This window comes from Acinonyx jubatus, chromosome E2 (genome assembly GCF_027475565.1).
Source record: "Acinonyx jubatus isolate Ajub_Pintada_27869175 chromosome E2, VMU_Ajub_asm_v1.0, whole genome shotgun sequence".
NCBI lineage: Eukaryota > Metazoa > Chordata > Mammalia > Carnivora > Felidae > Acinonyx > Acinonyx jubatus.
The window spans coordinates 45,756,876-45,783,523 of NC_069396.1; the positions used below are offsets into that span (position 1 = coordinate 45,756,876).

The 26,648-nt window shown below is 54.0% G+C and overlaps 1 protein-coding gene across 20 annotated transcripts; it reads left to right on the forward strand.

Annotated features, from left to right (window-relative positions):
- Positions 1–818: 818 nt before the first annotated feature.
- Positions 819–26,619, forward strand: CATSPERG (cation channel sperm associated auxiliary subunit gamma). 20 transcript variants are annotated; one of them, XM_053210302.1, is made up of 29 exons: positions 819–1,449; positions 2,855–3,138; positions 3,226–3,279; positions 6,765–6,909; positions 7,165–7,291; positions 7,475–7,547; positions 8,690–8,845; positions 10,647–10,818; positions 12,774–12,911; positions 13,925–13,984; positions 14,183–14,302; positions 14,753–14,857; positions 14,962–15,091; positions 15,602–15,713; positions 16,677–16,835; positions 16,930–17,042; positions 17,784–18,036; positions 18,300–18,359; positions 18,442–18,640; positions 18,751–18,872; positions 18,997–19,077; positions 19,168–19,224; positions 23,635–23,791; positions 23,995–24,058; positions 24,226–24,321; positions 24,621–24,710; positions 25,732–25,824; positions 25,914–26,013; positions 26,096–26,619. In XM_053210302.1, the coding sequence occupies exons 2-29, from the start codon at positions 2,884–2,886 to the stop codon at positions 26,378–26,380; spliced, it is 3,576 nt and encodes a 1,191-aa protein (XP_053066277.1). In that variant the 5' UTR covers positions 819–1,449; positions 2,855–2,883; the 3' UTR covers positions 26,381–26,619. The 20 variants fall into 20 exon arrangements, 15 of the variants coding, with proteins under 15 accessions (XP_053066277.1, XP_053066279.1, XP_053066280.1 ...); XM_053210298.1 differs by lacking the exon at positions 819–1,449 and adding an exon at positions 1,624–2,323 and having other exon boundaries at positions 25,891–26,013; positions 26,096–26,264; XM_027044971.2 differs by lacking the exon at positions 819–1,449 and adding an exon at positions 1,626–2,323.
- Positions 26,620–26,648: the final 29 nt, after the last annotated feature.

The window sequence follows — 26,648 nt, forward strand, 5'->3', positions numbered from 1 at the left end:
ATGGAGAAAACCCTAGGTCTTGCCCTCGTGGAAACTGTGATTCATTGGGAAGCAGTCATGGCCTAGTGTGGTCAGGGGAGGGATGGGGACTGGTCATATATTACAGACAAGACGCCAGAGAAGGGAAGTGGTCAGCCAGTGACAAAGTATGGAGTAGTGTTCCAGAGGGTGCTACTGCGGGGAACACAGTCTGGAGGAGAGAGAGCAGGCTGATCAAGGATATTCAAGTCCCTCCGTAAGACTAGCGGTAGAGGGCACAGGTCTATAGGGAGAACAGAGATGAGCTGGATGGGAAGAAGAAAAGGGATGAGGTCATGCAGCGCTCTGGAAACCAACTGGATTATTTTCCTGAGGTCCTGGGGAGACGTGGAAGGCTTAGAGAACTATTTCTCAAGGTGTGGTCCTCAGACCATCAGTATCAGCATCACCTGAAAACTTGCCAGAAATACCAATTCTCGAGCCTCACCTGAGACCTACTGAATCAAACTCTGGGGGGTGAAGCCCAACAACCTGTTGTGTGTGTGTGTTTGTTTGTTTGTTTTTCCCAACATGTTTTTTGGGTTTTTTAAAAATTTGTTTTAACCTTTATTTATTTTTGAGACAGAGAGAGACAGAGCATGAATGGGGGAGGGTCAGAGAGAGGGAGAGACAGAATCTGAAACAGGCTCCAGGCTCCGAGCTGTCAGCACAGAGCCCGACGCGGGGCTCGAACTCACGGACCGCGAGATCATGACCTGAGCCGATGACCTGAGCTGAAGTCGGAGGCCTAACCGACTGAGCCATCCAGGCTCCCCCCAGCAACATGTTTTAACAAGCTCTTCCAGCGAGTCTAATGCACACTAAAGTTTGAAAATCATAGATTTAGGGTAAAGTCAGCTTTGCAGTTCATCAAAAAGTCATGGTCTGAGTCCTTAACTGTTAGGCATCAGAATACAAATGAAAATTGTTAATCTACTGAATTTATCTGCCAGGCACTCTCCAATGTTGTCTTCCAGACTGCCCACAACTCCATGAGATGGTTGCTTGCGTCCGTGTTTTGTAGAGGAGGAGGGTGTTAAGCCGCAGTCGGATTCATTCCCACAAGGAAATCAAACGTGTTTTTAGGAGAATATTTTATACAAAAGCCCGATTGCGCAGAGGACGAGTAAGGGCTACCAGAACAACCAGCGGGAGCTCCCTGAGGACCTACCTACCACAAACTCTTGTCTCTAGCACCCTCAGCCCCCCAGGCCTCGTGCACCAGGGTATTGAGCCCAGCTCTCACCGCGCCACCAAGTCGCAGGCGCCGGTTGGGACAAGCGTTACCGTGGAGACAGGCGCGTGGGGCAGGCAGGTCTCGGGAGAGGCGGAAGTAGGTTGTGGAAGTGTGGGCGGCCATTTTGAAACCGGGCAAGAGGGGCGGGACTGGAGCGGCCAAGTGACGGTTGACCGGTTTTAACTAAGTGACTGGTACCGCGGGGCGGTGAGAAGAGGGAGGTGCCTGGGGCCACCCCAGGGAGGGATGCGGGGGGTGGGGGGCGGAGAGAAGGGGAGGGAGGGGGGAGGCGAGAAGGGGAGAGGCAAAGCAAGGGGAGGGGAGTCCAGGGACCGAGCGTCGGAGGGGAGGGGAGGGGCGGAGAAAGGGCGGGGCGACGAGCAGGGAAAGGCTAAGCCCAGAAGCGGAGAGATGAGTAGGGGCGAAGCTGCAAGAGGCGGGGCGTAGAGCCGGTCGCTGTCCAAGGCATGGAAAAGTGTCGTGAAAAGAGAGAGTGCGGTGAAAAGGTGTCGCGTCTCGGGGGGAAGGTGAGGATAGAGAAAGTGCTGACCGACAAGGTAGCGCCGGGGTGGAAGGAGAAAAAGGTGCAGGGCGAGGAGAAGGCGCGGGGCGAAGGGAAGGCCAGTGGCGAGAAGAGATCCCAAGTCAAAGAGAGGGTCTCTAAGGGGGATGGGCGTGGCTTTAGGAGGGGGCGGGGCGAGGGGCAGGATCGAGAAGAACAGCTCTCCAAGGACCAGGGGAAAGGGCGTGTCGATAAGGAACGGGTCGAAGAGCTAGGATGGGTCGAGGAACAGGGGCGAAACAAGGCGGGGAAGCAGAGGGAGGAGCAAACTCCAGGAGAGAAAAAGGGGCGGGGACAGGGAAAGGGGCGGGGCGTGGGGAAGGTCTGGGCCGAGGATCCGGAGAAGGGAGAGGCTAGATACAGGACTCGGTACCAGGGTAGGGCCCGGGCCAGGAGAAAGGGGAGATGCGAAGAGATGTGGGGGGGCGGGGCAAAAAGTGGGGGCGAAACCAGGTGCAAGTGCAAGTGCAGGTGCACGACCAGAGGGAGCAGCAGGACTGGAGAAAGTAGGTGGGGCACAGACAAAGTCAGAAACAGTAACCGAGACCCGGTGAAGAGTAGGGGCCAGATGCAGAGCGGAGGCGGAGCAAAGAACAACTACAGGGCGAGGTTAAGGGGTGAAGCGAGGAGGCGAGGCGAAACCAGGAGCAGGGGCGTGTCCAGGAGCAACAGTAGAGGAGGGACCTGGACTAATAGTAGAGGTGGGATCCAGAATAGGAGCAGATACAGCACCTTGGTCAGGGGCGAAGTCTGGAGTAGAAGCGGAGCAGGAAGCAAGTGCAGGGGCGGGGCCAGAAGCAAGATCAGGGGCGGAGCCAGAAGTAAGAGCAGGGGCGGGGCCAGAAGCAAGAGCAGGGGAGGGGCCAGGAGCAAGAGCACGGGTGGGACCAGGAGAAAGAGCAGGGGTGGGGCCAGAAGTCTGAGCAGAGGTGGGGCCAGGAGCAAGCGCCAGGGGAAGCTCAGGAGCGTGGTAGCATCTCAGAAGACGGCTTTCCGGCGCAGTCTTGCTGGCGGGTGTTGACCCCCCCATTCTCCAGGTTCGAGCCACGTTGCGCGCTGCCCCGCGATGTACCCTGCTGGCCCCGCGTGGCCGAAACTCCGAGTCCTCCGGGCCATGTGGGCACTACTGGCGGTGCTATTGGCACCGGGGAGGCTGTGGGCGAAGGAGGATATCCAGGAGTGTATCTGGCACGTTGTTCTGATCAAGTTCGAGGCGGTAGGCGAGGAAGGCAGGAGCGACCGCTTTTTTGATCTAGAGCCCCTGGAGACGCTGGACAGTGTGTTCAGCCTGCTGGTGGATGCACCCACCGACCAGAACGAGGTGAGGGGACTGGGGTCAGGTGAATGGGAGAGGTCATGGATCCGCACCCCACTGGGCTCTGGACATTTGCCCAACCTCTTCTTGCAGAAATACCTGGGCTTCCCATACTACCTAAAGATCAACTACTCCTGCGGTGGAGAGGTGAGTGCAGCAGAGGTGAACTCATTCTGTGTGGGCTCAGTTTCCCCAATCTGTAACATTTTAATAGTGGTGGCACCACCAGACCCTGGGGACCCTAAGGATTCAAGAAGATTCCCAGTATCCCACAGGACACATAGTAGGTGCTCAAGTAAGCTTGTTTTTTTTGCCATTAAAAAAATCGAGATGTAACTCACATAAATTCAACAGTTAAAGTGTGCAATTTAGTAGTTTTTAGCATATTAACAAAGTTGTGCAACCGTTACCATTATCTAATTCCAGAACACATTCATCACCCTAAAAAGAAACCCTGTACCCCTTTCCTCCAGCTTCTGGAGACCACTAATCTCCTTTCTGTTCCTATGAATTTACTTATTCTGGACATAAAATGTGAACGGAGTTGTACAATAGGCAGCCTTTTGTATCTGGCTTCTTTCACTCACATGTTTTCAAGTCTCATCCATGCTGTAGCATATATCAGTATTTCCTTTCTATGGCTGAGTAATATTTCATTGTAAGGATGTGCTACATTTTGTTTATCCATTAATCAATAGATATCTGAGTTATCTATCTTTTTGGCAATTATGAATAATGCTGTTATAAAGATGTGTGGTACAAGTTTTTGTGTGGACATATGTTTTCAGTTCTCTTGCTGGGTCAAATGTTAACTGTTTCACTTCTGAGGAACTGTCTGATTGTTTTCCAAAGCCCCTGCACCATTTTACATTCCCATCAGCAACGTATGAAGGTTCTAGTCTCTCTAAATCTTCACCAACACTTGTTCATCTTTTGGTTATAGCCAAAAGATGTGGGTGTGAGGGGGTATCTCATTGCGGTTTTGATTTGCATTTCCCTCATAACTACTGATGTTGAACATCTTTTCCTATGCTCACTGGCCACTTCTCTATTTTCTTTGGAGAAATATCTATTCCAATTCGGTGCCAACCTGGGTTATTTGTCTTTTTATTGTCACATCGTAAACTTTCTCTATGTATTATGGATACTAGTTCCTTATCAGATGTATGATTTGTAAACATTTTGTCACATTGTGTGGGTTGCCTTTTTACTTTCTTGATGGTGTCCTTTAAAGAACAAAGGTTTTATGTTTATTGAGATAGAATTCACATACCATAAGATGGCACCAAAGTTTTTGACCTTGATGAAGTCCCATTTATCAGTATTTTCTTTTGTTGTTTGTGCTTTTGGTGCTGTCTAAGGCTATGCCTAGGTCATGAAGATTTACTCACGTGTTCTAAGAGTCTTTTCATTTTAGCTCTTACATTTAAGTCTCTGACCCATTTTGTGTTACTTTTTGTGTATGGTGTGAGGTAGGGGTCCAGCTTTTGCATGAATATCCAGTTATCCCACTACCATATGTATAAATGAATTGTCTTGGCACCCTTGTCAGAAGTCACTTGACCATAACTGTAAAGGTTTACTTCTGGGTATAATTCTGTTCCATTGCTCTGTATGCCTGTCCATATACCAGTATCACATAGTCTTGATTACTGTAGGTTTGTAGTAAGTTTTCAGATCAGGAGGTTTGAGTCCTCCAACTTTGTTGTTCTTTTCCAAGATTGTTTTGGCCCAAGTAAGCTTTTTGTGGACAGTGGAGGGTTGTGGCCTAGAAGCGAAGTTTTGGTGGCAGCAGGCCGGGGTTTGAATCTGCCATTGACTTAACATTTCCTTGGAGGAAGTGTAGCATGATAGTTAATACTGTGGGCTCCAGAGCTGGGCTGCCCGTGTTCAAATCCCAGCTCTGCGACCTAATAACTGTGTGATCTCTGGCAAATTACTTACTTCTCTGTACCAAAGTTCCCTCGTCCTTAACAAGGATGCAGTAATGATCATACCCACTCGACAAAATGATTAAATATGTGACAGCCACTGAGCGCAGTGCCTGGTTCATAGAAAGGGCTCCGTGAATGCTAGCAACAAGTTTGTAGAGTGTGACCCTGGGCAGACAGTTTTACTCCACGAATCTTCTCTCCTTATCTGTAAAAGTGTGATAATAATACTTTTCTCTGGCCATTCAACACCTTCAATGAGTCAGATTCTTTTTTTTTTTTTTAAACAACATGGGGGATATAATGATTAACAACATGGCTAGATTTTTCTTATGGATTCAGGCTACCAGGGAAGCGATCGGCAAATAAATACATAAGATAATTTCTGGAGAGTCATCAGGGTGAAGAAGAAAATAAAATGTCCTATGTTAGAAAGGAGGGTGTTACGGGGTGGTTGGAGAAGGTCTCTGAAGAGGCTTGAACAGAGACCTGAGTGATGAAAAGGATGACCATGCGGAGACTTGGGGGAAATATCCCAGGTCAGGGGAATGGCTAGTGCGATGGCCCCGAAGAAGGACAGAGGCTGCTGTGTGTGAGGAGTCATGAGTGAGGGGACAGTGGGAAGAGGTGGGGCAGGGAGGTGATGAGGGCCTCGTGAATCACAGGGAGGGCTCGGCTTCCACTCTGAGTGAGATGGAGCCCGTGAGGAGGTTCTGAGCAAAGGAGGGCCCGATGGGACTCCGGCGTTCCCAGGCTCCCTCCTGCTATGTGGGGGTGGGTGGGCAGGGCAGGGGCAGGGAGACAGTGAGGAGGCTGACTCAGGGTCTAGGCAGGAGTTGAGGGTGGACAGGACCAGGGTCACTGCCGACAGGAGATCCCTGCCTCACCAGCACCTGCTACCCTGTGGTTGAAAAACTCAGAGATAGGGCCGGGACAGGTACCGTTGGCAGGGTTGACAGGGGCCTGGCCGAGGCATTCCTCGGGATAAAGGGCTGTGCAAAGGCGGCTGGACCCATTGAGTCTCTCTCCCTGGTCTCATAGGCCACCCCCCGCCCACAGCATCTTGAATGCACCTTTTTCTTGGGGCTGCCTCCAAGCCTTTGTTCATGCTGTTCCACACACCTGGCACACCCTTCTCCTTCTGTCCTTTCTTCTGCACCCTAAGCCCTGACTGCCTTTCTCCACCCAGCGAGGGTCCTGGCATTTCCAAGAGCTGGCCCTGACTGTCTCCTTCCCCTCCTAACCCCCCCATTCCTTTCTGTGTAACTGCCCCATCCCCCCTCACCCACAGGCCCCGGCCGCCAAACCTGGCTATCCTCTGACTGGTGGGGATGGCAGAGTCAGATTTCTACAGGGGGGCTAAAGCCTCAAGGGTGGGACTGGGACCCCTGGAGTGAAGGAAGCTCATTCCCACTTTCTCGTTTGTGCACATCCCATGCCGCCACTCTCTGTTTCCTACATCCATGTCCTGTCTGAGGATGATGGCCCTGGCCTCACCTCCTCCAGGAACACCTACTGACTCCCTTCACAGCCCCTGGCCCCTCTGCCTGTCTCCTAGCCTGGCCTGTCACCTCCCCAGCACACGGCCTACACCTTGTTCTCCCACCCAGTCCGAGAAGATGGGCTGCTAAAGGTGGGCTCAAGGCAGGGGTACCCAGAACCTCTCTTAAAGACACATTTGCGGGGCCACCTTGCCCTCAGTCCTCCGAGGCCCAGGTCCGCAAAGGCCACCTGACAGGGCTGAAGCCCTTGGTGCTGGTGACCTTCCAGTCCCCAGTCAACTTCCATCGCTGGAAGATAGAGCAGCTACAGATCCAGATGGAGGGAGCCCCCTTCCGCAGCAAAGGTGAGCCTGGAGGGCACCCGGAGGGGCCGTGGCCTGGCAAGGGTGTGGGGAGCTTGCTGGGGGCCTCAGCGGGAGGCTGATGTCATCAGAGGGGCCCGTGGCCTGGCGGGAGCATGGAGGTTTTAGGGGGCCGCGGTGGGGTCTGTGACCTGGAGCAGGGACACGAGGAGTTACAGGGAGATCCCAGTGGTCTGCGGCCTTGGTGGGGGGCCACTGGGAGGCCCGGCAGCCTCAGTGCCCACTTCCTACCAGCAGAGCGGTGCAACGCAGAGGAAGTGTGTGCCATGAGCTGGTACACGCCCATGCCCATCAAGAACGGCAGTGTGGTCATGTACGTGGATGTCAGCAGCAATGGCCTGGGGCCCTTCATTCAAAATAAAAGGTGCCCTTTCCCGAGTCCAGGGCAGCGGGTAGACTCTGGGAGGGTCCTCCTAATCTCCAGATCCCCGAAGAAGCCAGGAGGAGACCAAAGGGAGGGAGCAGGGTAGGGAGGTGGTTGTGAGCTATGGCAGGAGCCCCTGAAACTGGAACCCTCACCTGTGCCCTGCCCCACCCCTGCTGCCAGGTTTCACGTGAACATCAACGGCTTCTTGCAGAAACAGCAAGATAACACGCTCCAATTCACTGTGGGAAACGAGGTGAGGGGCCCAGGTGGTAGAGAAACGTGGTAGAAAACGTGGGTTAAAGACAGTAGGCCGGGGCCCCAATTACTTCCCACACAAGCGGGAGACCCCACTTACAGAGTGCTCACTCTATGCCCGGCCCCCGGTGGAGTGCTCCACTAAATACGCAATCACCTTCGGTCTTCGCAATGACTTCGGGAGGGAAGGTACTCTCACAAACCCATTTTCAAGAGGAGAAAACTGAGGCCCCAAAGGGATGGAGCCATTTGCCCACAGTCTGTCAGCACATGGAAGGAGACTTGAAACTGTGTCTGCCTGTCTCCTGCACCCATAGTCTTTTTATTTTTATTTTTTTTAACGTTTATTTTTGAGAGTGACAGAGTGTGAATGGGGCGGGGTGGGGGGAGCAGAGAGAGAGGGAGACACAGAATCTGAAGCAGGCTCCAGGCTCTGAGCTGTCAGCAGCAAGTTGGATGCGCAGCTTGAACTCACACGCTGGGAGATCATGACCTGAGCAGAAGTCTGACACTTAACCAACTGAACTACCCAGGCGCCCCTCCTGCATCCAGAGTCTTGATCATGGTGCATCCATCCATTCATTCATTCAGCAGTTCATTCGGTGAACACACAGACCCAGATAGAGCTGAAATTCTAGGGGGAGAGACAGACACCATATAGCAAACACGCAATCAAGTAAATTCCAGAGTAGATGAGAAGGTGGTAAGTGCTCTGGAGAGCGTTCAGAGGCAAGGGGATTAGGTCTGTGCAGGAAAGGATCGCACGGTTAATGGAATGGTCAAGAAAGGCACAACTGAGAAGGTGGACATTTGAGTAAAGTCTCGGAGGAAGAGAGGAAGGAAGCACGTAGATAGTTGGGGGAGATCATTTCATATACATGGAACAGCCAGTGCAAAGGCTCAGAGGTGAGCATGTGCCCGGTGAGCCTGAGAAGCAGTGAGGAGGCCCACGTGGCTGGGAGAGAGCGAGCCAGGGGGAGAGCGGTGGTGGATGGCGTCAGGGAGGTGACAGGGACAAATCGTGTGGGGCCTCATGGGTCAGGTGAGGACTTTGGCTTTTACCCTAAATGAGATGGAGCCATGGAGGGTAGGCAGAGTGTTGAGCAGCCCTCCCGCCCCCCGGCCCCCCTCCCCCGGCAGATCTTCAATCTGATACCCCGGTACTTCATCAATGTCCCGTCGAGGCCCCTGTGGCACACCGTGGACCAGACACCCGTGCTCATTCTGGGTGGCATTCCCGATGAGAAGTCCGTCCTGCTGACTGACACCAGCTTCACGGACTTCTTTCTCGTGGAGGTGAGTGGTGCAGGGAAGGCGCTGGGCTGGGGCTTCTTGAAGGTGCTGGGCCTCAGCCCTTCCAGAGTGGGCCCCGGAGCTGTGGAAAGAGTCCCTGAAGCCATAGCAGCTCCCACGAGAGGCAGAGAGCGTGAAGGGAAGACACAAGCCTCTGCCGCCAGACCCTCTGGCTCCAGATCCTGGCTCGGCTCCCCGCTGGCTGTGTGACCCTGGGCCAAGTGATCTCACGTACCCAAGCATCATGCCCTCTAGGTCCATCCATGTTGTCACAAGTGGCAAGGCCTCATCTTTTTATGGCTGCATGATATTTCACGCACATATGCCTGTGTGTGTGTGTGTGTGTGTGTGTGTGTGTGTGTGTACCACGTCTTCCTTATCTGTTCATCTATGAACGGACCCAGACTTCTTCCATATCTTGGCTATAGTAAATAATGCTACAATGAAACATAGGGTGCGTATATTTTTTCAAGTTAGTGGTTTCATTTTCTCTGGGTAAACAGTAGGCAAATTACTGGATCATAGGCTAGTTCTATGTTTCATTTTTGGGGGGCCCTCCGTACTGTCTTCCATAGTGGCCGCACCCTTGTGGTTTTGATTGGCATTTTCACGATGGCGAGCGATGGTGAGCACCTTCTCATGTGTCTGGCCGTTGTGTGTCGTCTAAAAACATCTTTTGAGAGTCGGTTTGTTGTTGGTGTGTTGTTGGTTTGTTTGAAGCAAGTGTTTGAACCAACACACTGCATTTGGTTAAGGCTCTGGTACTCTTCTCACCGGTACGCCTGCATCCCGCTCCACCCGCTTCCCCTCACCGACCGCCTTCTTTTCAAGCAGTGAAAGCACCAGGGCTTTCATCCTATGGGATCTGGCCGCTGGCTTCTTCATGGAGTGGATGCACTTGCTCCTCTGGCCCCTGTGTGGCTCAGGCTGCCGTAAATAACAACACCGCAGACCGTGGGGCTTAAGCAAGAACTTATATTCTCACCGTTCCGGAGGCTTGGAAGCCCAAGATCAAGGTGCCAGGAGAGGCCTCTCCCCGGCTGGCAGCAAGTGCTTATATGGCCTTCTCTCTGTGCGCACGAGAGCAACCAGAGAGATCTCTGGTGTCTCTCCCTCTTCTCATGAGGAGACCAGTCCCAGAGGATTAGGAGCCCACCCTCGTGACCTCAGGGAACCTTAAGTATCTCCTTCATGGCGGGGTTAGAAATTGGGAGTGGGGACGCAATTCGGTCCATAACGCCCCATATAGTTTCTGCCCGGAAACTGGTGTGGGGCTCTAGAAGCGTGATGGATTTTAGTTCAGCCTTTTAGGCAACAACGCTCCACTGGTGGTGCTTTCCCACCGTTAGTGAGCATCGCCAGTGCTAGCGATTGGTCAGTGAGCTCAGATAGCGTCAGCCCGACAGCCAGCCGTGTTCAAGGTAAAATAGGGTTGTTTCACATGTGCCCCCGAGCCAAGCATGCGATCTTTGGGATCCACATAGGTGCAACCCCGACCGTGACCTGGGGGACTGAGGTTGTTTTGCACCGTTGAGTATGTTGTGCACTGCCAAACTCTGGGGAGAACACAGAGTCCCAATTGGCTCTGACCTGGGTCACCTGCTTGTCAGGTCACCCTTGTCAGGGAAGCGCGGCCACAAGGTACTACTTGACGGTGAGCAGGGAGGGAGCCCTGAGGGCAGGTGTCTGTGTCCATCCCAGGCAGTTTTCAGAGCAGCTGTGTCCCCTGAAGGCGGGCCGTGGGGGGGTGGGGGCAGCCGAGGCAGGCCTGCTCACCGCTGACTCTGACTCCCCTCCCCCACAGTTGAACATTGACAGTTGCTGGGTAGGCTCCTTCTACTGCCCTCAGGCCAGTTTCACTGCCACCATCTATGACGCCATCGCCACCGAGAGCACTCTCTTCATTCGGCAGAACCAGCTCGTCTACTACTTTACGGGCACCTATGTCACCCTCCACGAGAGCAACCAAGGCAGTGGTGAGGGGGTCCCTGGCATCTCAGGAAAGGGGTCCTGCCTGTGGGAGTCCCAGGGGGGGGCGCCTCAGGGAACCCATCCACTGGATGCCCCCGGGACTGGAATTGCCGTGGGTGGGGAGGGGGCGTTGGAAGGACTGTCCAAGGTCCTTAATGGTCACCACCCACCCTATATGGCTTTTTCCTACCCTCTATATGCTGGTGTGAGGCTTTCCTCTGGACCTGTGAGCGAGCAGAGGGTAGAGGGAGGTGTGAGAGGGAAAGAAGGGAGCAGAGAGAGAGAGAGAGACATGTGCGTGCACACTCACACACACACACACACACACACACACAGAGTGTCAGAAAGGCAGAGAAAGACATGCCAAGAGAGATGCATAGCAAAAGAGAAGTTGGGGAGGTGCTTGGGTGGCTCAGTCAATTAAATGTCTCACTTCAGCTCAGGTCATTATCTCACGGTTCATGAGTTCGAGTCCCTCGTTGGGCTCTCTGCTGTCAGCACAGAGTCCACTTGAGGTCCTCTGTCTCCCTCTCTCTCTGCCCTTACCCCGCTTGTGCTCTCTCTTTGTCTCTGTCTCAAAATAAATAAATAAACTTAAAAGGTTAAAAGAAATTTGGGGGATGGGAGAGAGGCCGGGAGGGTCAGAAAGGCAGAGAGAAAGTAGGACGGGCAATTGCAGAGGAAAAGCCTGAAGGAGACTGATCACGAGGAAAAACAGAGACTTTTGATTCAGCCTTATCTTTTATTTATTTATTTTTAACATTGATTTGTTTTTTGAGAGAGAGAAGAGAGACACAGTGCGAGCGGGGGAGGGGCAGAGAGAGAGAGGGGGACACAGAATCCGAGCACAGCCTTATCTTTTAAATGATACCCAACCTTTCTAGTTCTTCTCAGCTTTCCCCCCTAAGTGAGGGATGTCACTTTATAGGGTTACAGAAACTCGTATTATAACCTGCATTTCATTAGTTAAGGCCCGTTCCCAACAGCTTCATTTTTCTCCCTCTCTCACTTAGGACGTTGACAGTAGGACGAACCAAATTAAAATGGACTTAAGTCAAAGAAAGGGGTGCTGGGGCTGCTGGGTGGCTCAGTCCATTATATGTCTGACTTGATCTCAGCTCAGGTCTTGATCTCACAGTTGTGAGTTCAAGCCCTGTGTTGTGCTCCCTGGTGGGCATGAAGCCTACTGAAAGAAAGAAAGAAAGAAAGAAAGAAAGAAAGAAAGAAAGAAAGAAAGAAAGAAAGAGAGAGAGAGAGGGAGGGAGGGAAGAAGGAAGGAAGGAAGGAAGGAAGGAAGGAAGGAAGGAAGGAAGGAAGGAAGAAAGAAAAAGAAAGAAAGAAAGGAAGGAAGGAAGGGAGAGAGAGAGAAAGTAAAAAGGAAAGAAGGACAATGAGAGAGAAAGGGAGGAAGAAAGGAAGAAAGGAAGAAAGGAAGAAAGAAAGAAAGAAAGAAAGAAAGAAAGAAAGAAAGAAAGAAAGAAAAGAAAAGAAAGGAAGGAAGGAAGAAGAGAGTGTTTTTGGCTTCAATAGGTGCACTTGATTTCAGGTACAATTGGATCTAGGTGCTCACTGTAGCTTACACAGAGCCCTCCTTGTGATAGCCTTGGTGATTGCCCCCCTCCACCTAGCAACTGTGGCCTTCTACCCTTTCAGGGGCTCCAGGAAAGAGCATCTCTTTGTTAGTGGTTGCGAGCCAGGACTGTCTCTGATTTGTCCGGCATGGTCACATGCTCAGTTGAACCCACTGCTCTGGCCAGGGGAATACGAGGGCGGGGTTAGACTAATCTATACATCGTGGACAGAGTATGAGCAAGACGGATTTACTCAAAGGTACTGGGCCCTATGCCAGGGGCCCCTCAGACACCGCACGGAATAGCCATTAAGGCCGTGGAAATATGGATGAGCGTCAGGTCCCAGGTCTATAGACATGGGTCTGAGGTTCCGTGCTGGCCCCACACAGGGAGCTGGGTTCGTGTGTTGGCCAACGAGTGCATCAAGAAGCTGTGCCCTGTATATGCCCATAGCAATGGCTCAGAGTACGTCATGGCCCTCACCACTGGCAAGCGGGAAGGCTACGTCCACTTTGGGACCATCACAGGTAAGGGATGGGGCCTCTGGCGGCCCAAGAGATCAGTCCATACCCTGGCATCTGTGAGAATTCCAACCTCTAGCGCTCATCCCTCACCAGGCACCTTCAGGAGGGGTCCCAGGCTGGAGGTTGTCCCTGTGAGTGGGAATGGGTTCATGCATTTATAGGGGTGGGACTTGGGAGTGTTACGTATCTTTCATGACGTGTGTGGCTTCAAAGGACAGAAGCCCAAGCCAAAAATCGTCTAGGCATAAAGAATTTGTAGACTTAAAGAAGTGAAAAGACTAGAGTCCAACTTCCGGCATGGCTAGATCCAGGGGCCCCCAGGGTATGTCATCAGGATTCTATCTCTTGGCAAGGTAGCGCAGCACAGCGATTACAGCACAAGTCTGGGGAGAGATGGCTTGAACACACCCGACCCAAGTCACCTGTGGCTTTGGACAGGTGGCTTAGCCTCTCTTTTTGGTCTCGTTTTCCTCATCTGCAAAATGGGCCTAAGGATTATATTGGCACCTGCCTCATTGGGTTGATGTAAAGATTAAATAAGTTGGCGTGTGTAAAGGTCTTAGAACAGTGTTAGGGACATGGTGGCTGCTCTAAAAGGGTTTATTATTGTGAACCCTGAGATTTGGCCTCATTCTCAGGTAGCTACCCCTCTCCTGGGAGCTAAAGAGGGTCCCAGGAGCTCGGGGCTCACATGTCCCCGCAGGTGGAGTCACCCCAAAAGAATGAAAGCAGCCTCTTCCATTAGCTCTAGCAGGAATCCAGGGTGCACTCTGATTGGCCCGTTCTGGGTGTGTGCCCGGACCTGAGCCAGTTACTGTGGCCAGAGACAGACCTACTCTGGTAGGTCAGGTGTGAGTGAGGGACAGGTCAGGGTGAGACCCGCCCCCCTGAAATCCCAAGGACTAAAGGGGGCGGAGGCACCGGCACCAGGCCACCCTGGACGGTTGGAGACCTGGCGTGTTGGGATGCCGGCTGGGCTGGGAAGGGCCTGAGCGCCGCCCTGCCCTGCTCCGCAGATGGCCGCGTGTCCTTCGAGTTGCTGCCCCGGCAGCGGTCTGTGTGCGAAGGGTTACAAGGTACCTAGCTCCCAGAGACCTCTGCGGCGGGCGGGTGTGGGGATCAAGGGTGTGGCAGAGCAGAGAAGGGGGGGAGAGGTCTGTGTGAAGAACGGTGTCTTGGGAGGGGGGGAGAGTCACAGGGAGGGGGTGAGGGTTACGGAGACCAGGGAGAGGGGCGGGTCCAGGGCTGCTCTGAGCCGGCCCCCTCCTACCCAGTTATGAACTGCTCCATAATTTGGGCCGTGTTCATTGCTGGAGACTACAATCTACTGCTGCTGGTGCAGATGGAAGACCCCACCGCCAGGAAGTATTTCCAGGTGGTCAGCTACGACCTGGGTAATTGGGATGCGGTTGGGGGGCTGAGTGGGAAGGGGCAGAAGCCCAGATTGTGAACCTCCTGCCGGTCTGTGGGATCCGTGCTAAGGCAGACAGCGGGGCCTGGGTAAGGGGTAGTGGGATGGAGAAACAGAGGAAACCAATGTGACTGGAACAGAGGGAGACTAGGGAGGGCGGGAGATTGGAGACGGGAGCAGAAGTCAAATCTGAAAGGGCCCAGTGGCTCACAATAAGGAGATGTAATTTTATTTTACCTGAACAGAGAATAGGGCTGCCAGGTACAGTTGTGCAGGCTGCACACTGTACTCTCCAGCCAAGAAGTCAGAGGAGGCAAGTCCTGTGCCCTGACATAGGCATTGAAAGAAGCCCTAAGGGCTAACAGGCCCAGATGAGAAGCCACTGGAGGGCTTTTGGGAGGGGGTGGGAGGCTGGTGACTTGCCCAGTTTCAGGTTTTGAAAGCTCAGAGCCTCAGGAGGTTTTGCCGTGTTCTCCCCCGGTTGTAGTCGGTAATCACCTGGCCATCCTCTACACCGTCCCGGAATTCATCCCTGACGGTAGGAGGGGAAGGCAGGGGGGCCTGAAAAGTGGATGAGGGCCAGGAGGGACCTGGATGGCCCTCCCCTCACTGCTGTGTCCACTCTGCCTCTCCCCCGGCCAGCTAGGGGCCTGGAGTTTCTGATGCTCCTAGGGACAGAGTCTCATACCACCTTCCTGATGGTACCCAAGGGCATGTTCTACAACCAGTATAGCAACCTGCTGTATATCTGGGGCAACTTCCTCCTGCAGAGGTACGAGGCCAGACGTATTCTGCCTTCTCAGCCCCATTAGGGCGGGGGTCCTTTCTGAAGCCATCAAGTTGTCAGAGCATGCCTAAATTCAGAAGTTACCGGGATTGGGATGGGGGACACACGGGCTGCGGGGGCGGTTAGGGCTAGGATGGGGAAGCTGATATTTTAAAGACCTGAGAGGCCTTTCTTAAATGAAACCTGATGTTAAGGACCCAAGCTGTGTGAAAGGCACTGTCTGGGGGAAAGGTTCGGACACGTTGCACCCCTCAGGAACTTAGGGGCTGTTGGCAAACCTCTGGGTGGGCCAAATGCTCCTGTCTCCAGATGGGCGGGTCACCCAGAGGCTTGGGAGCAGGACCTGGAATCCCAGGCTTCCTTGCGTGTTCTCCTGAGGCTGGCAGAGAGCTGAGTAAACAGTTCTCGGGTCATGTTAGGCCTGGAGTTGGGGGAGGCAGATATTCTCCAGGGGCCTCGCCTGGGTGTCCCTCGCTCCCGTCTCTGCCCCCGCAGCTATAACTATGAAAACTTCATCTACCTGGCGGACTTCCCCAAGGAGCAGTCCATTAAGTACCTGGTCAACTCGTTCCGTGGGGACATGGCTATTGTCACAGAGACTGAGGAGGTGGGGTACCCTGCTCCTCTCCCCAAACCCCAGCGGTCTCCCTTCTCCCTCTGTCAGGGGAAAAGGGTTCAGGGGAGGAAGTGTCCTCAGGGATCCCGCGGAAGGGCAGCGGAGGACCCTGGAACGCAAAGAGAAGTGGTGTTTTCTTCCACAGTCTTTCAGCAGAGTTAAAGACCCAGAGTCCTGATCTGATTTCCACAGAGGGCCCTCTTTCTTTCCATCATGTGGTTCATTTCATACATATTGAGTGCTCACCGTATGCCTGACCCAGCGCCAAGGATACAGTGGTGACTGGGTCAGCCGTGGACTTGCCCTCAAGGGTCACAGGCCAACTGGGAAGACAGAGTGTTTCCCAGAAAGTAACGATTCAGGGGAGGCAGGGCTGCAGTGGGGAAGATAGTATCTCAGGACAGATGTTCAGAAAGGGGGTGGGGCCCAGCTTCCAATTCAATCTGTGTGTGTGTGTGTGTGTGTACACCTAGGAGGGCTTCAAAGAGGAGGCTGCGTGGAGGAGGGACATCCTTAAGGTTGGACGGACTCCTCCAGGCTGAGTCTCAGAAGGGGATGAGGTCTAGAGTCAGATGTGTTGGGGGGGGGGGTGGGTATCAGTGCGGAGATGGGAAACTGAGGCCAAGGGGATGGTGGGTCCCTGGAGGGTGCAGAATGAGGAGAAAATAGGGCTTGCCCCTAGGAACCCTGGCCTGCAGGGGTGTATACATTAGAAATGCTTCAGTTTCAAGTCATAGCCACTCCAGCCAACGAAACGTTGGAGACAGTTATGGCGAGCAGGGGCTGGAAGCAGGGGTGGCTGGGTTGTGGGAAGTCGAGATGGCATTATAGAGAGAAGGTGTGCGAGCTTACCTGGCCTCACCCCCAGAGAATGGGGCCACCACGCTGGGCGGAGAGGTGGGGCCAGAGGTCCCCGCGGCCCTCACACATACCCACCTGGCTGTCGCACCCCAGATCTGGTACCTCCTGGAAGGCAGCTACCGGATGTACAAGCTGTTCCCATCCAGGGGCTGGGAGGTGCACATCAACCTACAGGTGATGCACCAGTCCTCCGTCTACACTCCCAATGAGACCATGGTCACCCTCTTCTACGAAGACACCAAGCTGTACCAGGTGCCAGGTGGGGGGGGGGGTCACGTGGGAACATGGGGGAGCCTCAGGGCGGCTGGCTGACACCAGCTTACCCGGCCCTTCCTTCCTGCCGCAGCTAGTGTATCTGATGAAAAACCAGCAGGGCCAGCTTGTCAAGAGGCATGTGCCCGTGGAGCAGCTCTTGATGTACCAGCAGCTCAGTAATCACTACTTCTTTGAGCGGCAAGGGTGAGAAGATACTGGACCACAGAGCTGGGTGCGGCCCACACAAAGCCCCTATTCCAGGAGAGAGAGGGAGCCACCCCCAGGGCTGTGATGGGGGAGCTTAGGGTCTCTGGAGGCTCCAAGGAGGAGCCTGACTGAGACTGAGGGCGGTGGGAGCATCAGGGAGAGCTTCAAGGAGGAAGAGGTACAGGAGCTGTGAGCTAGAGGGTGAGAAAGAGTTAGCCAGGGGACAAGATGGAGAAGGGGTTCCAGGCAGGAGGGGCCATATGTGCAAAGGCCCTGAGGAGGAAAGGTTGGGCGTTCAAGACTGAGAGAAAGTACAGTGCAGAAAGAGTGCGGTGCTGGTGGCAGGTGGACAAGGTGAGCCTGGTGGTCACAGGGAGGGTCCTGGGGAGCCATGATGGGACTAAAAGGAGGGACTGCATGGCCAGATGCAACTGCATTCAATAATGATCTGGTCACCTGAGAGGAGCCCGGGAGGCAGCTGGGAAAGGGGTCAGGGAGAAAGGAGGTGGAAGAAGGCTTGAGTTGGGAATGGGGAGGAGGTCTAGGAGGAGGTCCAGAACGCCCGCCTGAGGGACCCAGGGACGTCCCGGAGAATCTGTCCAGGGGCACCGGGGGCTGAGGCTGAGCAGGAGGGTCAGGGCTGGATTAGACCCGGATGGCAGCGCAGCGATGGGAGGCGGACCTGGGGGGCTCGCGGAAAAGTCAGCCGCCCCCCCCCCCGTCCCCCCCGCCACCCAGGAGCCACCTGACGCTCTCCTTCACCAACTTCTGTCCGTTCTCGGTGATGCGCCTGCGGGACCTGCCCAACCCGCAAGTCTACTCGCGCCAGGAGCGCTACCAGGCGCGTCCGCCGCGCGTCGTGGAGCCCTCGGGCTTCCACAGCGAGAACTCGCTCGCCGTCTACCAGGGGCTCGTCTATTACCTGCTTTGTCTGCACTCCGAGTACCACAAGGTGGACGCCTGGCGGGGGCCGGGTCTGGTCCGAGGCGGGGTGAGGAGGCTTAGAAAGCGAGGGCTGCGTGGCTGGAGAACGGCCGTGGAGGCCGGAACCGCCTGGGGGAGTCTGAGGCTAAGGGGGCAGGGGGAGCGGGCGAGCAGGGCCTCGGAGAGGTGGCTTTAGGAGTGTGGCTGCGGCGTTGGACGTAGGGCTCGGGGGCAGGCCAGGGGCTGTGAGCTTCGGCTTTGGGTTAGCCGCCGGCATGCCGCCTGCCTGGGGGCCGCTGCCCCCGCTCACGGTGCCGGTCGTCCCCGCAGCCGTACGCCGACCCGGTGCACGACTCCACCTGGCGCTGGTCGAACAAGAAACAGGACCAGGTGCGTGGAGAGGGCTGGGAGTCGGGGGTGGGGGCGGTGTCCGCCGTCCGGGTCTGATTTTGCCCCACATCCGGTCCTCCAGGATTACTACTTCTATCTGGCGAGCAACTCGCAGAGCCCGGGGAACGTGTACATTGACATGGCCAGCTACGAGAAGATCTACGACCTCAAGGCCGACTACGAGCTGCCCGAGCGCATCTTCCTGGACAAGGGCACCAGCTACGTCTTCTCCGTCTTCCTGAGGGTCGGGGGGCAGTCTCTGGAGTTCACACCCGAGCGCGGTCTGTGGCGGAGGCCGGAGTGGAGCTCGAGGGGCGGGGTCTGCGAGCCCAGGGGGCGGGGTCTGGGGGCGGGGCGGGGGCGGGGCCCTAACCCCTCCCGGTGCTTGCAGTGCTCACCTCCGAAGAGCTGAAGAGCACACTGGATCTGGGCGTGGTGCTGGCCGACCCCGGCTGCATTGAGGCGGTGGTGAGACAGAAGTTCCTCATTAACCGCAACTCGGTGCTTTTCCGGGTGAGACTACGCGGGGAGGGCGTGCCGAGGTGGGGGCGGAGCGACCGGCGCCGGGCACCTTTCGAACCGTCCCCGGGTCCTCAGGCAGGGTTGTTGACGCCTTCATTTCTGCCCCCAACCCCAGGTTACGCTCAGTGATAAAAGGTCTTGCTTTGACCAGGGCCTTAGTGGACATCACCTCTTGGAGACCTCCATGTTGCTCAAGGTTCGGTCCAAGTCTGGAGGGGAGGGATACGCGAGGAGGGAAAAGACCGAGCCCGCGGGGCCCACCATCATCACCGGCTCTTACCCACAGGTGGCGGGCGCGGTCGGACATTGCTTCCAGAACACACACCAGGGACCCCGCATGCAAGTATTGGACTTTGGGAGTACTGGGCCCTGTGCTAGGAGGGAAGGGATTGGGTCGAGACCCAACAGGACTGATTCTGAGTCTCCCCTGGGAAATCCCACTAATGCATTCATAATTTCTTCCTTTTCGTTCATTCAGCCACCCACACATCCACTCACTCTTTTCATCCACTCATGTTTGCAGAAAGGGCTGCCTTTGTGGTTGTATAGATTGCACCCAGGCTTGTATGTTCCTTCTAATATTTTTCTGCAGGGGGCAATAAAGCATCTGCAACACAGGACTTTTGTTCCCAAATGGCACAAAGGAGTCATGTGAGCCAACTTGGCCCTTCTTTCACATGTGACTCTTCATTTCCCCACTCACATGTGCGTTCTTCACTCCATGGGGTCCTTAGTTCCTCGCTTGCTCACACATGCAGTGTCCCTTTTGCACAGAGACAGACACTGAGTAACCCAAGGAGCTAGTAAGTGGTAAAGGAGGGACTTCACCCAGATGCTTGTTCTCACCCACTTCCTTGCCCACTCACCAGCAGACAGACTTGCTGCTCCTCCCTCCTGGCTTGGTATATGGCCCAGAACAGTAAAATGGGGGTTGTAGGGGTGCCTGGGTGGCCCAGCCAGTTACGCACCCAACTCTTTTTTATTTTAATTTTTTTAATGTTTATTATTTGAGAAAGACAGACAGAGCATGGGCAGGGGAGGGGCAGAGAGAGAGGGAGACCCAGAATCTGGAGCAGGCTCCAGGCGCTGAGCTGCCAGCACAGGGCCCAACGTGGGGCTCGAACCCACAGACCGTGAGATCATGACCTGAGCATCCAACTCTTGATTGCCGCTCAGGTCAGGACTCACAGTTTGTGAGTTTGAGCCCCACCTCAGGCTCCGTGCTGACAGCTCAGAGCTTACTTGGGATTCTCTCTCTCCTTCTCTCTCTGCCCCTGCCCTGCTCATGCTCTCTCTCTCTCAAAGAAATAAACTTTAAAAAATTTAATAATGAAAAAAAGGTTGTAATAGCCCCCAACTCCTTTGCAAGGAGGGAGGAGAGCAGGGAGGAGTGGCTGACCTCAGCATCCAATAAGTGTTTCCTGATATCCTTAGTGATATCCATTATTTTCCTCTTTATCATAACCCCAGAAGGTCAAAGTTAAGGTCCTTATTTTTGACCCAACAAATTCCTTCTGGGAATCTAATCTGTAACATACTGTTACAGCAAAAGGTTGGAAACAACCTAAATGTCCACTAATAGGGAAGTGGTTAAATAAATCAGGGTGCATCCATGCAATGGAAAACTATGCAGCTGTAAAAAAAAAAAGTCGGGGGGCAGGGGAACAAAGATCTCCATATACTGATATGGAATAGTCTCCAAAACATATTTTATTCTTTTTTTATATTTTATTTATTTTTGAGAGAGAGAGAGACAGCGAGCACAAGCAGGGGAGGGGCAGAGAGTGGGGGGACAGAGGATCCGAAGCGTTCTTTGCTAACAGCAGTGAGCTGGATGCGGGGCTCGAACTCACACAACCACGAGATCGTGACCTGAACTGAAGTCCGATGCTCAACCAACCGAGCCACCCAGCCACCCCAAAGTGTTTTTAGTCTTAAGAGAAAAAAGCAGGGTACAGAACAGTTTGTATAAACTGGAGGAGGTTAATTGAGAGCATATATTCACACTGGCTTTTATTTGCATGAAGAAAGTGGGAAAATAAATGAGAAAGTCCTTATAGTGGTTTGCTCCCCTGGGGATGGAGGAGAGGCAGGACAATGGGGAACAGGAATGGAAGTGAAACTTTTCACTGTGTGTGTGTGTGTGTCCATGTGACCATGTCACCCATCTAAAAATTAAAGTTTAAAGAAAACCTATCAGTACTTTTTTTAACAGAATATTACTTATTTTGAGAGAGAGAGAGAGAGAGAGAGAATCCCAAGCAGGCTTTGCGCTATCAGCATGGAGCCCAATGAGGGGCTCGAACTCATTAACCGTGAGGTCATGAGCTGAGCCAAAACCAAGAGTCAGCCGCTTTCAACCTACTGAGCCAGCCAGGCCCTCCAGAGGGTGTGTATTTGGAAGTCTTGGAGCCTCTCTCTGGCTCCCAATGCTGGGGAAAAAAATGGAGACTGAAGGTAATTGATGAACCGTGGGTCCCTGATCTGTAAATATGTTGGATGAAGGAAAGAACAAATTAATTTGCACATAATAGGTGCTCAATCGGGGCACCTGGGTGGCTCAGTCGGTTAAGCATCCGACTTCGGCTCAGGTCATGATCTCAGGTCATGATCTCACGGCTCATGAGTTCGAGCCCCGCGTGGGGCTCTGTGCTGACGGCTCAGAGCCCGGAGCCTGCTTCGGGTTCTGTGTCTCCCTCTCTCTCTGCCCCTCCCCCACTCGTGCTCTGTCTCTCTCTCAAAAATAAATAAACATAAAAAAATAGGTGCTCAATCAAATTTGGCTGGATGAATAAAGGCTGGGAGCATCTCTCAGCAGGCCCCAGAGATGGGCCTCCCTCCATGGGGGAACAGGCTGGCGTCAAGGGGGTAGACCGGGAATAGATTTCACTTGGTGCACACAGAGCTTATGCATTCCTTCCACTGGTGCTGGCTGAGTGCCCACCACATGCCCGCATTGTTTTAGGTGCTGGAATTAGAGCCGTGAACAAAACAGAATTCCCGGCGTTGTGAAGCTCGTGTTCTGGCGAGGGAAAGTGTATTTGTTTCCTGGGGCTGCCGTAACAAATTACCACAAGTTGGAGTGCTTATTCTGTCCCAGTTCTGGAGGCCACAAGTGTGAAATGAGGGTTGGTTTCCTCTGGAGGTTCCAAGGGAGTCTCTGTTTGCATGGCCTCTCTCCTGGCTTCTGGTGGCTGTTGGCAATCCTTGGCTTCTAGATACATCACTTCCCTCTCTGCCTCTGTCTTCACAAGGCATTTTCCTTGTGTGCCTGCATCCAAATTTCCTTCTTCTTCTTCTTTTTTTTTTTAACTTTTTGAAAAAGTTTATTCATTTCTTTTGAGAGCGAGAGAGAGAGAGAATGTGTGTGTGTGCGCACGCGCGTGTGCACGTGTGTGGGAGGGGCAAAAGTCAAGGGAGAGAGAGAACCCCAAGCAGCTTCCCCACTGTCAGGGCAGAGTCCAACGTGGAGCTCGAGCTCACGAACCGAGAGATCATGACTTGAGCTGAGATCAAGAGTTGGAGGCTTAACTGACTGAGCCACCCAGGCGCCCCTAAATTTCCCTCTTCTTATAAGGATGCTGATCTTTGGATTAGGGCCCAGCCTAATCTGATGTAACCTCATTTTAACTTGATTACACCTGTAAAGACCCTATCCCAAATTAGGCCACCCCGGCAAGCACCAGATCAGGAGTTCAACATATCTTTTTGGGGCACACAGTTCAACCCACAGCAGAGAGCCAGACAATAAGGAAGAGAAACAAAAGATATTGTGTGTCAGAGGTGACGAATGGTTAGGGGGAAACAAGCAGGCAGGGAGCATGGGGGAGATTAGCATTTTGGACGTCTGGATGGTATAAGGGTAAGAGAGAGAGAGAGAGGTTTCTAGGACAAGATTTTAGCCTGAACATGGAGGGATGAGGTACCATTAACAAAGATGGGTTGTGGATAAACTGAATCTGAGATGCCCATTAGACCTCCCAGTGAGTGAGTGGCTGAGAGCGGTAAAATCTTGGGCCCAGGCCTAGCATGGGAAGCGCTGCTTCCTCTATGGCCACCAACCCCTCTCCAGTCACTGTCAAGCCCAGGCCACAGTCTTTGGATGCCCATGTCCCTTTGGCGCTTGGATAGAACCCTTGGACCCTACCCCCGAAATGGGCCAGAGGCTGTTCATTCTGAAGACAACGTCATAGGAATTCCCTGACCCCTGACCCCCATCCTGGGCTCCGCTTCCCTCATATATCCCAGGCTCCTCCCCGTTCTCTTTTATGAGAATTCAGGCCCAACCTGAGCCCGGTGCAGTTCGCCTAGGGGTCGGCTGCTCCACAGGTATGGGTGTTAGTGGTTTTGCGCGTCTTTTGCTGGAGGCAGCCGGAACCAACCTGTCTCAGTTCCCATTCCATCTCTACCATCACAGGCCTAGCTTTGGGTGAGGAATAAATGGCTTGACCTCTCTGTGCCTCACTTTTGCCATCTCTGAAATGGAGATAATACTCCACCATGCCAGGCTTGTTTTGAGGGTTGAATTTGAGTTCGAAGTGCTGGGAACATCACCCGGTGCCTTGTACACAGTAAGACCTACATGAGCTTTTGCAGCTATTAGACTATTGTTTTAATAATAATAGCGATCAAATGGCAATGGTGAGGGTGAGCCTGGCAGGAAGTGGTCCTGTTGGGGGGGAAGGGTGTCCTCCCCGTCCAGCTCCCCCCCCCACCGGTCCCCCCTCCCCAGGGCCGTTCTGCTCCCACTTAGGGCAACTTGATGGTCCCAGTGCTTATCGGCTGCCCTCCGGGCAAGCGCCTGGCCTTCGACATCACCTACACCCTGCAGTACAATCGTCTGCAGAACAAACACTACTTTGACTGCGTGAGGGTGGACCCCGAGATGCCCTGCTTCCTCTTTCGTGATGGTGCGTGTCCAGTCCCCTCGCCTCATTTGTTCACTGCCCTCTGTCCCCAGCACTCGGCCGCCTTCCCTCACCGCTTGCTCACCTCCTCACTCCTCCTCCGCTCCTCCCCTTGGTCCTCTCCTCTCTCCTTCCTCCCCTCCATCCTGCACTTCTCCGGCCAAAAGCTAATTTCTTCGCCTCCTGGTCTCCCTCCGACCCCACAGTCTTCTACCCTTTCTTCTTGATCCAAGACTTGGTGACGGGAGATTCGGGCAGTTTTCAGGGCAGGTAAAGACATAGCCAAGCCAGCGACTGACAGGCGTTGGCGGGGGGGGGGGGGGGGGGGGATGGGGTGGGGGTGGGAGTGGGTAGGGGGACAGAGTGCGGGCTGGATGGTAGAGGTGACGCAGGACTCCGGACACCGAAGCCAGTCCCCGCACCTCTTGACCTGGCAGCTATGTGCTGAAGGTGGTAGGCGGCGGGCCCACCCTGGACACCATCAGGGAATACAGCGAGGAGGAGATTTACCGCTTCAACAGCCCCTTGGACAAGTAATTCCTGTGGGCCGGGGCCCATAACCGCCCTCCTGCAGACCTCTCTTGCTTCCCAGCCACAGACCTCACCCTTGCTGCAAGCACCACCTACCTCAGTAGGTGTCTGGGCCCTGCCCCAGGAGCAGGCTCCTCCGCTTGCCCCGCCCACTCCACTTCGCGAGGCCCCGCCCCCCTGAGGCTCCCCCTACCCCTTCCCTCCACCGCTTACAGAGCCAGCCTCTCTCTGCACCTGCGGGGAGACGGGGCTCCCCTCTCCCCGCCCCCCTCCCCAACTAAGGTTCCACGGTCCTGCACAGGACTCACAGCCTCATCTGGACCACCAAGAACACAACGACCACCAAGGACTCGGCCTTTAACATCATGTCCCATCAGAGCTTGGGCATCGAGTGAGTCCACGGCCTGGCTGCTGGTCCCTTTATCCCCCACCTGCCCAGAATCTGCCTGGGCTGTGCATCCCTTCTGCCTCTGGGAGATCTTTTGAGCCTCAAGCCCGGCTGACCGTCTTCGTGTTCCTCAAATGGGGCTGACTGTCTGCAGTGCTGGGCCCTCTTACTCTTTCTTCAGGCCTTAGTTCAGATGTCCCTTCATGGGAGGTGGGGGGCTTTTCTGACCATTCTGAATGGGGTGTTGGCTCCCACATCCTCCTGTATTTCCCCCTTCTCACCCTCACGTCTCTGCTTGTGCCTGCCCCATCTGAACCTGACCCCTCTCGGCTGTCACTGTCTCTGGTGTGGTCTGTCTCCCTCATAGGTCCAGGTCCTGATAAGACTAAACAGTATTTGTTGAATGAGACAATGAGCAAATTCATTCATTCAGTCATGGTAGGCATGTATTGGGATTTGAATGGCGGTCATGATGAATGAGGAAAACAATGGACGGGCAGATTAGTATATAGGGACTCAACAACGATTTTTGATTCAGTGAAAGAAAGAAAATGGTGCCATGAGCAAATGAGGGAAGCGAATGAATGAGTGGAGCAACAACTTTCCCCTAGTCAGTATTCAACTTGCATTTATCGAATAAATGAATAAAGGAAAGAATAAATGAACGGAGATGTGACTTTGTGCCCAGTAGGCACTCAAGGTATATTTGTGGGATGAAGGAATGAGAGCAGCAAGGAATAAACGAGGCCTTGGCACATGATAGATACTCCATCCATACACTAATGGAGGAATCACAGATGGAGACGTTAAGACAGGAGGAAATGAGTGAGTCAACAGCCTGTCACGTGGTAGGCACGGAGTCAGTCTTATTGGATGAACGAATGAAGGAGCGAATCAAGGAAGAAGGAATGAGGTCGCACCTCTCTGGTGCTCACCCAGGGTTTGTGGGCTGGAGGGAGGAATCAGAGGTTGGCCTGTGCTAAGCATGATTTGTGTCGCATGTTGCCTGAACTCGGGTCCCCAGGTGGCTGTGTCTGGAGAACTCCCCATGCTATGACACCATTCCCCATACCATCTTCGCCCCTGAGTTCTTCTTCAAGGTGCTGGTGAGCAACAGGTGAGCCAGGCTTGTGTCCCAGCGAGACTTGGGGGCTTCCTATGGGGTGCCCGACTCCTGCCCCAGGCCTGAACCCCATGCCCCCTCAGAGGCGTGGACAAGAGCACATACTGTGACTACCAGCTCATCTTCCTGCTGCACATCCACGGTCTGCCACTCAGTGCCAAGCGGGCCTTCTTCATCCTCATGGTGAGTGGCTGCGAGGAGCTGCCCTGCTGGGGGAATGGGGCTCTGAGGCCGCCCAGCCAAGCCTGTCGTGCGGCGTCTGCAGGTGTCATCCAGCGTGTTCATCGGTCTGGTGACCCTCTACATCATCTTCTGCCTCCTGTTGCCTGTTATGGTGAAGGCCTGGAACAGCCTCCGCTGGAAGATCAACAACATCATCATGTCAGAGTCCTACTACACCTACACTTCCCCTTCTAGAAATTGCAGTGGGACATCTGAGACCAGATCCACGGTCAGCTCCAGAGTCGGCTCCAGTGACAGTTCCAAAGTGGCAGAGGCGAACCAGCGTGCACCTGAGCAAACCTGGAAGAAGAAGCCGTTGGTTACCTGAGCCACTTGCCTGCCCCCATCTCCACCCGTGCTCTTCCCTCACTTCCTGGGCCACCTTGGAAATGCATCTATCACCCATCCCAGGCCCTTTTTTGTTTTGCGTCAATTTTCACTTCTTCAGACCTAAATCCTAGTTTCAGGATTAGCCATGGGCCCTTGTAAGGACTCACGTTCAGTTAGTTTGTACCACACAGCCATATAGGTCATTAAAGTCAAAATCCTTCTGGGCCACCTGGTAAATAGCGGCTTTTGTGTGTGCCTGTCGACTC